We start from the raw sequence: 13,693 nt of genomic DNA, 5'->3' as shown, positions 1-13,693 counted from the left end.
ACATAGCATCTGGACACACACACACACACACACATGCTTGCATACACACATACATAAAAAACCAGAATAAATAAATAAAGATAAAATACTTACTTTCATTGGCAAGATGGCTCAGCAGGTAAAGTGCTTTCCAAGCCTGTGACCTGAAGCAGATCCCCAGAACCAACAGTAGAAGGAGAGAACTGACTCCCCAAAGTTGTCCTCTGACCTCCACATATATGCCGTGGCACATGCCCAAAAGCATTCTCACGCACATAGCACACACACACAATAATAACTCATTTAAAAGGATACTTGGCAATATGTCTATCATTTAACCTGGTAATTTTATTTCTCAACATTTATCCTAAGGAGTCATCACACACACACACACACACACACACACACACACACACACACACAAAAGATGAATGAATAAGGATGTTCAGTGCAATATTATTTGCAGTTTTGAAAACTGGAAGGTATACCAGAGCAATGTATGAAGAGTCAGCATGAACTTCTCCAAGGCTAATTGAGCAGGGACATGCTTACTTAGGGCAGTAAGTTAAAAGGCTGATGACAAGGCTATATATATATAATCTTGATTGTTTATGCATAGTAGAAAAGCCTGGCCTGAGAGTCACTATAGTCTTAGCCATGGTGATGCTTGGGGAGAGACAGCACAGCGATTTCAATTTTTTTGCATGTGTTTTCCTGAGTCTAACAAAGTTTCTGCAGTGGAGATGTGTCTCTGTAATTTGAAATGTTTGGGGTTTTAAATTTTCCAACAAACTACACAAAAGGGGAAAGGGTAGAAATCCTAGGGACAGAGAATTGCATCCTGGGTACCAGAAGTCACAGTTAATATCTCATCTGACCATCTTTTGGCCTACTAGGCTCTCTATTCCTGTATTATAAAATAATAAATAAAGCAAATGTAAATTCAGACTCAAAGAGGTGAAGCTATTTGCTCCAGGTCACATAGCCTGTGTGCTCCTGGGAGCATAAACAACATCTACGTGGTTTATCTGTGCCTACAATCCAAGCCCATTACTTCGCACGATATATATATATATATATATATATATATATATATATATATATATATATATACACATACACTCATACTTGATATGGTACTGTATGTGGTGTGTGTGTCTGTGTGTGTGTCTGTGTGTGTGTGTGTGTGTGTGTGTGTGTGTGTGTGTGTGTGTGTGTTGCTATGGATCAAATCCAAGAAATTCTTTTTAGTACTAAAAGACTCAAGGCTGGCCCACAAGCCCTGTATATATCAAAGAGTGAGATGGAGGCATTATTCTGCATCTTGGCACAGCATTGGGCATCTGTTGTTTCAATGTATGTCCACAGAGATCCCTGGAAGATGGGCGAGCCCAGGGCAACCCCGTCACTCTCTTCTAGAGTAAAAACACTGTACTTTGGAGAAAGGGAAGTGAGATCTGGTGTGTGTGATAAGTGAGGCATGGCTTTTCAAGATGCTCACACTCTCTTAATTCAGCCCTTTCTCATATTCCCATATCCTTTATCCCCTGCACCATAAATAGTGAAAACCAGAAGCCATTGCTGTCTTTGAGACCAAAGAGTAAACTCTCAAACAGGGAAACCAATTCGGCTTTAAAGAGAGCATGTAACTGAAACTGGAGGCGTCTGAATGGGGCACAGTCTCCCCCAGGCTGACCTGAGTGGGCTGCAGGGGCCACTGGGCCTTCACTTGAAAAGGCAGATGTCACTGGATCTTCGTACTTGTCTAAACTCCCAGAACTAGGGGGAAGTTCCTGAGAATGACTTGCAGGAGAGAAAGCATTTGGATCTTTCACTTGGTGTAGTACGCTGTGTGTACTCTAATCCGTGTAAGTGCAAAGGACTAGTTAGTAAAGTAACTTTCCACCTGCATTTTGTATCCTCCCCACCCTTCCCATCTCCAGTCTCCTCCCTCGAATCTATACAACATTCTCCCTTGCCTTCCTTAACTCCTTGCATATGTCTATACAAATGAGAAACAAATGTAGAATCCACTTCCTCTCCTTGCTGTGATTTTAAAGGCTTGAATGAGGAACCCAACAGCCTGGATTTTCATCTTTACTCTGTCATTCACTGTGAACTTTTGGCCCATCACTCAACCTCTCTGAGCTTTGCAAAACGGAGCAAAAAGTCTCCCCTGGGTTACTATCTGGGTGATACTGGATGCATATCGATGCGAAGCACCCCAGTTTTATTCATTTTTTAACATTTATTTTATTTATGTGTATGAGCGTTTTGCCTGCACGTATGTTTGTGTACCACTTGCATGCCTGGTGCCCGAGGAAGGGAGAAGAGGGCATCAGATCCCCTTGGAACTGGAGTTGCAGACTGTTGTGAGTGCGAGGAATCAAACCCGGGTTCTTTTCAAGAGCCACAAAGTACTCTTAACCACTGACTTATTTCTCTAGTCCCGCCTCCATTTTATTCTTTCTAAAGACTATTTTATCTCATTTCCTATGATGTGTATGACTAGTTTACCTTCAAATATGTGTGTGAATACACTTGCATGCCTGGTGCCTGTAAGAGTCAGAAGAGGGTGTTGGATCACGTGGAATGTGAGTTAGAGACAGTTGTGGGTTCTGGGAACTTGTCCTCTGCAAGCACAGCAAGTGCTCTTAACCACTGAGCCATCCAGCCACCCAACTACATTCTTTAAGTATTATAAATACATATAGAAAAAGCCTCAACTGCTGTGAAGTGGAGGGGTCAATAGAGTCTGTACCATCCACAGATCCTGAAGGGGATTGTAAGTCTTTCAGGGGATGGGTATCTGGTCACTTTAGGAGACAGGATGCTATACCTCCACTGGAGGCCACTATCTTGCCAATCTGCAGGTGGTGTCTCTGGCTTGGAGATCTAGAGCTTCAATAATGTTGAAATTGCCAGGTGTGGTGGCGCACACCTTTAACCCTAGCACTCAGGAGGCAGAGGCAGGCAGATCTTTGAGTTCAAGTCTAGCCTGGTCTACAGAGCCAGCCAGGGCTACACGGAGAAACCCTGTCTCAAACAAACAAATATGAATGGACTCTCTATGGTTGCTGATCGACACCCCCCCCCCCCCTCCGCACGCTTCATCTGGAACATGAGTCTTCAACCCCTACCCTGAGGTCAGATCAGATCTGTACTGAGAGCCCCTTCCTGCTCTTGGGTTAAAGCAGGGCAACTTTACAGAACTAGCAAATCACTGAAGTCAGCCCAGCTGACTAGCTATCCATCAATGAAACATCTTTATCTGGGGAACTGGAAGAAGAAATTGAGACAGTGTCAGACATGTAGGGGGGCCAGGTAGATGAGTTCTCAGACGATATACTTTCCAAGGTCAACCAAGAGCAGAAACTAGAATAGTATCCCCTGGTCAACATCTGACCAGCAGAGATTCTACAAAGGGTTCGTCAGTTCCTCTGGGGCATAGGGCCCTGGGTACGACTATTTGTCTGTCCTTCCATCCACCCATCTGCTTATCTTCCCCACACTGCCTGCTGAGGCCTAGCCAGAAACAAGCCCTATCTTTGGCACAAGGCCACACGCTAAGATGAATCAGATTGGACCTACTGGAGTCCGTGGGTGGAAGACAGAAGACATACCAGGAGGAGGGCACAGCAAGGACCAGGGCTGGAGGGTGGGGAAATGGTGGGCCAAGGCAGGTATTCAGGTACCTTGACAAGAAAGGGGAGGGCCTAAATGCCCAGCAGGTGCATGGATGGCTATGGAGAGGCAAAGACAGGAGGCACCAACAGCAGACTTTAGAAACACAGGCAGAAAGTCCCTGAAGGAAGGAAGCTACAGAGAATAAGAGGGAGGCTGGGAGGCAGGACTTCATACTTGATTCTACCATAATGTCTTCAGTGGGTCTAGCTTCCTCCCAGGTCACTGGTTGATGCCTTCCTACTTCTACTTCAGGGCTCTAATTGCCCTTGGGCCAAGGGTTTGAGGACTGCCAACCCTGTGCCTATCCCTCACATCTACTCCAAGGTGCCTAGACCTTCATATCCTCAGGATCCCCTTGTCCTCATAGGATCTGAAATGAGACACACTGAGAATAAATCCCTGGTGCTCTAGCTAGATGACCTTGGGTGAGTCATCCCACCTATCCCTACCTCAGTCGCCTGCTCTGTTACATAGCAGCAGTGTAAGCACTGTGGCTTGTAGAGGTGTCTGTATCGCAGGAAGGACCTAAACTTGACACAGCCCCCACCACAGCATCTGGAAAACAGGTCCAAGCTTCAGTTCTGGACACTTGCTGGTCAGTGCGACATTCTTTTCCACTCCAGGGGATTTGGGGGGCCAAACCCCAGGCGTTGACTGCTCAGGGACAAGCCTGGGGTAGAGGACGCAACGTGAAGTCCTGTAGTCCTCAGCATGGATGGTATCTCCTTTCCGAGAGTTCATACACGTGCTGGCAGTAAGGAAAGAGGGTGGTGGGGACTCAGCCGATAAGAAATGAGGAATAGGCTTATCTCTTCTTGACCTCCTACCTCGACTTGGGACTTCACCGGCCAGCGGGCGGGTGGGGGCAGGGCAGGACCAGCCTCTCCAGCATTGTTGGGGGGTGGGGGGCGGGTCCCTGGGGAACCGCTCCTCCCGCCTGCCGCCACTTTAAGAGGCTGCTGCACCGCAGCAAGCGGGGCCGGAGCCACAGACTGAGCGAGCGGACGGAGCGGATCCGGCAGGTACACCGCCGCGGGGACAGCAGCGGCATGACCGGCCACCACTGTTGGGGCTACGGCCAGGACGACGGTAGGCGCAGACCCCTGGTTCTCATCCAGCTGGGCTCGCTGCAACCCGCGCTTCCGACCAGGTTTTCGGAACCCTCAAGCCCCACGCTCCAGAACCCACCCGGACCTCTCTCTTACACAGTTCCCCAGAACCCGACCCCTGCCTTGCTTCCTCTGACCTGGCGCAAAGTCCACGCTGCGCCCCGAGCCCGCCAGCGAACCACTGGATTGCTGAGCGCGCCCTGCCGCCGCCTCCGCGCAGCGCGGGACTGCAGCGCTGGCTCCCACCCGGCCCCACACTCTCTCTCCCCCGGCGTGCGCAGCGTTTGCAGGTGGCTCAGGGCGACGGGGGCGGGGGTGGTGGTGGCCGCGTCGCAGCGCTATGCGCGGGTGTCATTGCGGGGAGCGCGCACAGCGGGTATGCAGGGACCTCCCGGGAACTGGGCTCTATGTCCCCGCGAGAGAGTTTCCACTGGAGTGTCCGAGCTGCGGTGCAGGCTGGTACGCGAGGAAAGAGGGAGGGCACTTGGGGACACACGGGAACGTCTGGGTGTCTATACCGGGTAGAGTGTTTCAGCGCGTCTTAAATGAGTGAGGCCACGGGTACTGGGTCTAGCCAGGAGGACCGCTCCTCCATTCTGCCTCAGTTTCCTTAGCATGAAGAGGGAGGATGGAAGAGGCTAGTGAGCCAGACAGTTTGAGTGTGGGTCTGGGGCAGGTCAGCTCCCTTTGGGTGTGTTTCCTGCCAAAAAGAGATAGGGTGTGGGGCAAGCAAAGGCTTCTCCATTTCCCAGAGAAGGCTGATCACCCAGGATCGTGGCTGTCAGGAAGGGAACCCAGGCAGGGCAAGTGGAGCCGGGAGCAAGTGCTGGAGGGGGTACTATTCCTCCGGCTCCACTTTTTCCAGGGATAGTCACTTTGTGAGAGAAAGCGAACGTCCTGGACGTTCTGGGATAGGAAGTTGCAACTGACCAGAGGGAATCCCGTAGTTGCTGCCGTTTTGTCCTCTTTGGGACCCCCCAAAAACAACGGATCATGTTTTGGCAGGGGGACCTCAGATTTGGACATACTAGACTGGACAGAGACATTCAGGGTAAAAGAAGGTGACAGAGACAGGCAGAGATGGAGAGAGAGGCGGAGAAAAGCCAGGTTGATAAAAGACCATCTTCTCCCCTGCATGCATTGGATCTGCTTTTAAGTGCCCTCCCCCCACCACCACCCCCGTAGTCCCAGTGCCCTGTTCCTAACCTTCCTGCTAGCCCTGTCCTCTAGCTCTGTGCCTCGAGCATCCTGAACAGCTTGCTTTCTTCACGTACCTACCCCTCACCCAGTCAGACCTGGGCGGTCCAGCTCAGGGGAGGGAAGGACAGAGGACAGAGGTGCCCAAATGCGGCAGCGCTCACAGGGCTTCAAAAATAACCCAGTAGGGCTGGGCTACCATTCTGAGTCATCCATTGGGGACACAGCTCTGTCGGCACCTGCTGCTGTTTTCTCGGGAAAACTTAAGAAGCCAAAAAGGGGGAGAAGCACCAGCCGGCAGTAGCTCTAAAAATAGGCTGCATCTCAGGATGTTCCCCAGGGAGATGCTGAGCCTCCCCACTGCAGATGGAGCCTCTGGGAGGCAGGTGGTGGGTGCCTGTGGGTGTGCATGCAGGTGTGTGTGTGTGTGTGTGTGTGTGTGTGTGTGTGTGTGTGTGCACTCTTGGGTGTATGTGTGCATGGGTATGTGTTCCGCTGTGGTCCTTTCATTGGGATTCCAATAGGAGGTGTTTATGTATGAGGATGCATATATGTATGTGTCAGATATAATCAGCAGGACTGGTGGGCAGGGAGAGCTCGGACCTTCCTGATCTGGTGAGTTCAGGTCACTGCATATTTCATGCATACATGCATGTACATAGGAGGATCTACATGGACCTCTCAGCACATGTTTGGGGAAGGCAGGAAGAGGCAGTCCATGCATATACTACGTGTTTCTACCAGTGCATGTGTGCATGTGTGAGCATGCATGACTGACCCTCAGTTTCTCATCTATGGCATGAGCATCATGTCATAAAGTTGTGGTTGTAAGGAGAAAACATGTCACCTACGGAAAGCCAGGTTGATCTGAATTTTTCTTCCAAGTGCCAAGTTTGCACTAAGTTCCTCAGGGTACAGGAAGAGGCTAAATTCCTGATCGGGTCGGGTAGAGTAGAGTGGCTTCAGATGCCCAAGGGCCTCCCGGAGTGTTTGCTGGGGGTTGGGTGGATTTACTATCTGGAACTACCTCTGGGTTGTGGTTGTGCCCTACAGTGCATCTCTGGGCTCCTATCAGTGCCAGGGAAAGGAATGGGAGGGATTTGGAGGCTGATTCCCAGACAAGGAAAAGCAAAGTGAATCAAGAAGTGGCAGAGACAGGATTAGAACTCAGGGCTTGTGTCCCTCCCCACCCCCAGAGCGACCCTCAGCCCACAGCTTGCCTGGCCTGAGTCCATGACCCTTCCCTACCTACCTATAGGCCCTTCAAGCTGGCACAAGCTGTATCCCATTGCCCAGGGAGATCGTCAGTCACCCATCAACATCGTATCCAGCCAGGCTGTATATTCGCCCAGCCTGCAGCCACTGGAGCTTTTCTACGAGGCCTGCATGTCCCTCAGCATCACCAACAATGGCCACTCTGTCCAGGTGGACTTCAATGACAGCGATGACAAAACTGGTAAGTGGTCTCGTCCCCTTCACGCCCTCACCAGGGGTGGGGCAATCTTAGGAGGGGCAGTTTGCTATGGTAGGGAATCTAAACTTTACCTCTTACCTGCTGTGGTGAAGCCCAGAGCTCAGTCCCAGTCTCTCATTGCATAAAATGGAGCAATAGTATTCTCTAGGGTCATAGAGGGGGCAGTGAAAATCCCCCGATGTGATGATTGTAGTTCTGCATAAAACAGATGCTCAAGAAATGTTAACTCCCTTCCTCTCCTTCCTCTCCGAGCTCCAAATCATGTTTGTTTTTACTCCCAGCCTCTCACTGACCTGCTTGTGGCCTAGGGCCAAGCCCTCTTCCTTGTGATCAGGCCAGGCTCCCAAAGGAAGAGGAGGGGATTGAGGTGTTCTGTGTGTCAGGCTACATGCTAGAACTCAGGCAGCCTCAGACGGGTGGTGGTGGTGCACGCCTTTAATCTCAGTCCTTGGGAGACAGAGGCAGGCAGATCTCTGAGTTTGAGACCAGCTTGGTCCACTACAGAGCGAGTTTCAGGACAGCCAGGGCTACATGGAGAAACCCCATCTCAAATAAAAACAAAAAAAGAAAGAATGAATGAATTCAGGTCTCTTCTCATTATTTAGTCTTACCAAGAACCCATTGCCATAGCTGAGGCTCAGTGGTAAGAGCATTTACCCAGCATGCACAACACTTCTGGGGCTGGGGGATACAGCTCAGTTGGTACAGTGCTTGCCTAGAATGCACAAGGCCCTGGGTTTGAACCCCTGCATCTCAGTGGTACACACTTGTCATACTAGAACTCTGGAGCTGGAGGCAGGAGGATAGAAGTTCAAGGTTATCCTTGGCTACATAGTGAGTTCAAGGTCAGCCTGGGCTAGTGACCCAGTCTAAAACACCCCTCACCCCCATCAGATGGGTTATGGAATGCTTAGTAAGCCTCTGTCCTTGCTTCAGAAGGGAGAAAGCCTAGGAGACCTCCAGGAGCAGAAGGCAAAGAACCCCTTCATATCAACCCTAGAAACAGCCTCACACAGAGTCCCTGGCACAGGGCAAGGGGTCAAGATGACCATTTATGGAGAAGCAGTTTGTAGTCCAGATCATACCTGCTCCAGCTTCATAGGTCTGTCCAACTCATCCATGACCCTCGAGGTCCTCACCATCATGGGCCAGAGTGAGGCCTGCAGGAAATTGTGCCAGTGCCTTCCTAGGCCTCTTTGCCTTAGGACTAGAGTCCAATATTTCAAGATAAGTTCCCTGGCAGAGGCCTTAAGAGTATTTTGTAGTGAAGAAATTTTGTTCTCATCCCAAGGTCTCTGAGGGAGAGAGTGGGGTAAGAAGAGAACCTGTTAGGGTTTTTTTTTAATATAAGAAAATATTGGTTTGTTTTGTTTTGTTTTGTTTTACTTCTCCCTACCCCCTACTCAATGAAAGCACTCAAGAGACTTTATCTGTCAAAGAGAACATCAAGAGAAAAGAAAGCCCCACCTTTCATAGAAAGAGAGACATTAGTTGCTTAGCTCTAAGTTCCTTGGGAGGACAGTAAAAAAAAAAAGAAAGAAAGAAAGAAAGAAATAGACTCAGCTATAGTTTTTCCTGCAGAAGTAAGCCTAGCAGGGCCTTAGAAAAGGGAGACAATATATTACCTTGTTTTGAACTCTAAGAAAAGTCTTTTATCCAGAGCCTTAGAAAGGCAGCATGGGACCCTAGATGACCCTGGATGACAGTTTATGGAGGAGCAGTTTTCATGGCTGTCCCTTTGAACAGCCTTCAAAGGTTCAACTCAAACATGCCTCTTTGCCTTAGGACCAGAGTCCAGGTTTCAGAGATAAATTCCTAGGTAGAGACCGTAGGCAACAGTCTTTAGTGAGTATTTGTAGAACTGTCTGAAGGCTCACATAAGAGGCCTAGCTGGGGCTCCACTTCCCTGTCAGGCCTAAGGAGCCAGGGAGCCAGTGGAAAGAGGAAGACAGATGGGACTCGGCCACCACCCGTTGTAGGTTACTCTGGAGGTCAAGTAGGCTGATATCCACAGAGCACCAAAATACATAGAGAGTCCAGAGTGAACAGGGTATCTGTAACTAGATAGAGTGAGAAGGAGATGCCCCTCTGGCACCGTCCTGTAGGGTTCTAGGAGAGGAGCACTACAGATGGACCCAGAAGTCTCCCAACCACAGACAGCCTAGGATTTTGTGGAGAGCCACCCAGCCCTGACTCTTTTTTTTTTCAACCTGTACTACGGCCCTAGACGGCCTGTTTCTGAAACAAGGCAGGGCAGCAGAGATGGGCCTCTGGATCTTGTCCTGATCACCCATCATGAAGGGGCCTGGTAGAACTCTGAGCTTAGAGCTGTCACTTGATCTAGGAGCTCACATTCAGGCCTAGCTAGGGCCTCTCCACCAACAGATCTCTTTTCAGCTGGAAATTCTATCAGTCTCAAGAGGCCTTCTGGGTAGCCCTAGATCACCAGCTACCAAGGTGAGAACGTCACAAAATCAGCATGGCTGGGGCCCTCCAAAGAGGCCATTTGTACGGGGGATGGCCCTGGAAGGGGCTGGCCTCCTGTCCCAAGGCAATACCATGATCTGGCAAGGGTCCAGCTTGCGGGGAAGCCATGCGACCTGGTTTGTGGTCAGGAGTTTGGGACCAGAAGCTATGGGCTTGTACTGTAGCTCAGCACCTCGCTTTGTAATCTTGCCCCATTTTCCTTCTTTATGAAATAGGACCTGCCAGGCACAGTGACATTCTCCTTGAATGCCAGTATTCAGAGGCAGAGGCAAGCTGATTTCTGTGAGTTCAAAGCCAGTCTACTCTACATAGTGAGTTATAGGCCAGCCGAAGCTGCACAGTGAGACCTTGTCTCAAAAAAATAAAGTAAATAAATAAATAGTAAAAGTAAGATAAAATTCATCCAAAAATAAATTCTGTCCCTCCTGAGCTACTAAGATAGCAGACAAAATAATTGTTCCAACGCAACCTTGGGTCTGGGCCCCAGACAAGGGAGGCCTATTGTTAGTGGGAACAAAGAATCTGAGAGGCAGGAGCCCAGGCTACAGGAAATCTGGCAGGAGCTGGGAGGAGAGACCAGTGCAAATCCCCCTTCTATCAGAACAGCTACCCAGTAGGTTGTCATGCCTTCTGCCTTGACCCAGACTGGGGGTCAGACTGTAGGAATTGGTGGGACAGACCCGTGTCCTATCCAGCAGGTTTTCCACATGAAAACTATAGCCCCTAACCAGGCTTGGTGGTATAGGCCTGTAACCTTAGCTACTCTGGAGGCTGAGGCAGGACAATAATAAGTTCAAATTGAGCCTAGAAACTTATCAAGACTCTACGTCAAAATAAAAAAAGTCCAAAAAGGGTCAGAGATATAGCTCAGTGGTAGAGTGTTTGCCTAGCATATTTGAGGCCCTAGGTTCAATCTCCAACATGGTCAAAATAGATAAAGTATGGAGCCCTTGGTTGGAGATGTAGCTCATCCATAAAGTGCTTGTCTAACATGCATAAAGCCCTGAGTTTGATCCTCAACGTCATACACACACACACACACACACACACACACACACACACACACACACACACACACAAAATCCCTATGTGGACTGCCTGGGTCCTGGCACTACCACTCACCAAGTTGAGTGCTCTCCTATATGGACTGCCACATCCCACTTCTACCCACAGTGGTGACTGGGGGACCCCTGGAAGGGCCCTATCGTCTCAAGCAACTCCACTTCCATTGGGGCAAGAAGCATGATGTGGGCTCAGAGCACACGGTGGATGGCAAGTCCTTCCCCAGTGAGGTGAGGTCTTTTTTGCTGCATCTCTCTGCTACCTGAGGAAGGGGGGTGTATGGGACAGTGTGGGGCTCAAGGATGCCTGGAGCAAGGGCTCTGGAAAGCATGTGTAAGTGCACCTCTGGCTTTTGGGAGAGACCCCCTTTCCATCTGCATGCTGTCCACACTCCTGAACACATCTTGGAGTTTTAGGAAGGAACCAGACTAGGATGGATGCTACCTTTGTTCTCTGGGGCTCCCTAGGATCCTGAGATTAGGAGGCTTGCAGCCCCACCTCTTTCAGAGGGAGCAAGGGGAGACTGATTTCATGCCTCTGCTGCTTCTGGAGGCGCTCAGCCCTGGCCTGGCCTGGCTTGTTTTTGCCTCTCCAGCTACATCTGGTTCACTGGAATGCCAAGAAGTACAGCACTTTTGGGGAGGCAGCTGCAGCCCCTGATGGCCTGGCTGTGGTTGGTGTCTTCCTGGAGGTAGGTGGTGGATTCCCAGGGCAGGGAAGGGTATAGGAGGCTCATGTGCCCTTAGTTTTAGAATGAAGGCATTGGAGGCTCATACTGTCTTCTCCCTGACAGACAGGAGATGAGCACCCCAGCATGAACCGCCTGACAGATGCACTCTACATGGTTCGGTTTAAGGTGAGACCAGGGGTTGCTGTTCTTTTCTAGAGCGGCCAGCTGGGGAGAGAGGATGGGTGAGGCTGGCTCGTGGAGTGGCCCATTCACTTTTGCATTCTGGCAGCACCTCTGGCTGAGACCCAGGATGAGGGTCTTCTTCACCACCCATGGGTGCCTAGCATACAACCTGGTAGGGTATGTATAAAGTACTGATCATATGGATGGTGGTCTGCTGCATAGCCCCAGCGAGGGCATCCAAAGGCATGGGTATGAAAATGATGACTAGAGAGCCCCCAAAGCCACAGCTTTTACATGTAAGCAAACAAGAGGGCCTGGCCCTGGCTGGGAGGTGGCATTTGGGGTCACAGATATTTGCCCACAATTTGCATCATCATGTCAAGGACAGGCCCAAATCCTGCTGACAGCAACAAGCAAGGAAGCTGCTGGACTGACCTCGGTAGGAGCTCTGTGTTAATTCCTGGGTTCCCATCCTGCCCAGGATACCAAGGCTCAGTTCAACTACTTCAACCCCAAGTGCCTCCTGCCCACCAGCCGGCACTACTGGACCTATCCTGGCTCTCTGACCACACCCCCGCTCAGCGAGAGTGTTACTTGGATTGTGCTCCGGGAGCCCATCAGAATTTCTGAGAGGCAGGTGAGTTCTCCCAGAGTTCCAGGAGTAAGAGCAATCAGATTTCAGCCATGGCAGGGTAACTTCCAACCACCAGGATGTGGTCTGGGCCCTCCCATTTGACTCCCATCTTTGACTACCAAACCAAAGATTCGTTGATTGATGTAAGCTCGGTTGCTAGTCCTGAGGTCCCCGCCATGGCGAGAAGGGAAGAGGCCTGATCCTGGGATCACTCTTAGTGTGTTGCAGTCAGGAAGTTGCAATTGCCCAAATGCTTCAGCTAGACAGGACTGGAACTAGCCTTCTAGTTCCATGTTCAGGGGCCCATTGGAAACAGACAACTGAGGGTAGGGAGAGTGAAGCCACACAGGAGAAACAGAAGGGTAGAGCTCCCTGAGCAGCATCTGGGACTATAGAGGAAAAGAGCACCCATCCCTGCCCTGACCATCCTTTTTGTCTTAAGATGGAGAAATTTCGGAGCTTGCTTTTCACCTCAGAGGATGATGAGAGGATCCACATGGTGAACAACTTCCGGCCACCCCAGCCGCTGAAGGGCCGAGTGGTCAAAGCATCCTTCCAGGCCTGAGCTTCCCACCTGCCCAGCCAGCCACTGGGGCACCATCTTCCCAAGGGCTTCCATGTCAGCGGACACCAAACCATCTGAGGCTCACTCCCTGAGGGTGCTCTGGGCCCTCCTTCAGCTGGCTCGCTCCTTAGCCACATTGGAGGGCTCTTGATGAGACTCTTGAGTTGGGGGTACCCTTCTGCTGCTCTGGGGGCTGAAAGAACAGGAACTGAGCAGGGGTCCAAGCCTGGGCCGCCTCTGCTCCCCAAGACCCAAAGACCCCTGGGAACATCCTCTTGTCTTCCCTGCTGGCTGTGTCGGCAGCCCCAACTGGAGCTCACACTGTGATGGCCAAGACACAGCTCCCTGGGGTAGCAGCTGTCTCTGCCATAAAGACTCAAGCAATAATTAGAGGTGGGCAGAGCTGCCCACTCTGCATTACCTCTTTTGCAGGCCTCTGCCATACATGCACCTCACTGCCAGGCCATTGAAACAGCACCCAGATGCTGGAGGTGATGTGGCCTCCTCCAGCCACCTGCTGCCACGGGCAGGCCCTGGCTATATAGCTTATATACTATCTCCCTTTGTCCTTACCCAGCCACCAAAGCCACCTACATAACAACCCATTCATGTACTAACAAATAAATTCATTTATTCATGGAACGAA

At 50.5% G+C, this 13,693-nt stretch overlaps 1 protein-coding gene across 5 annotated transcripts in view; it reads left to right on the top strand.

Annotated features, from left to right (window-relative positions):
* Ca7 (carbonic anhydrase 7) overlaps positions 1-13,693 on the top strand; it is a 17,235-nt gene extending 3,542 nt beyond the window's left edge. The window contains exons 1-7 of one of the 5 annotated variants that reach the window (XM_052727373.1): positions 4,611-4,755; positions 7,231-7,428; positions 11,107-11,225; positions 11,591-11,686; positions 11,789-11,851; positions 12,330-12,485; positions 12,925-13,693. In XM_052727373.1, the coding sequence (XP_052583333.1) occupies positions 4,716-4,755; positions 7,231-7,428; positions 11,107-11,225; positions 11,591-11,686; positions 11,789-11,851; positions 12,330-12,485; positions 12,925-13,047 (795 nt within the window). In that variant the 5' untranslated portion in view covers positions 4,611-4,715 and the 3' untranslated portion in view covers positions 13,048-13,693. The other 4 variants (XM_052727376.1, XM_052727372.1, XM_052727374.1 and 1 more) reach the window with 4 other exon arrangements.

The sequence above is a fragment of the Peromyscus californicus genome, unplaced genomic scaffold (genome assembly GCF_007827085.1).
Source record: "Peromyscus californicus insignis strain IS unplaced genomic scaffold, ASM782708v3 Scaffold_8__1_contigs__length_139910024, whole genome shotgun sequence".
Lineage (NCBI taxonomy): Eukaryota > Metazoa > Chordata > Mammalia > Rodentia > Cricetidae > Peromyscus > Peromyscus californicus.
This window is presented reverse-complemented; position numbering and strand designations above follow the sequence as displayed.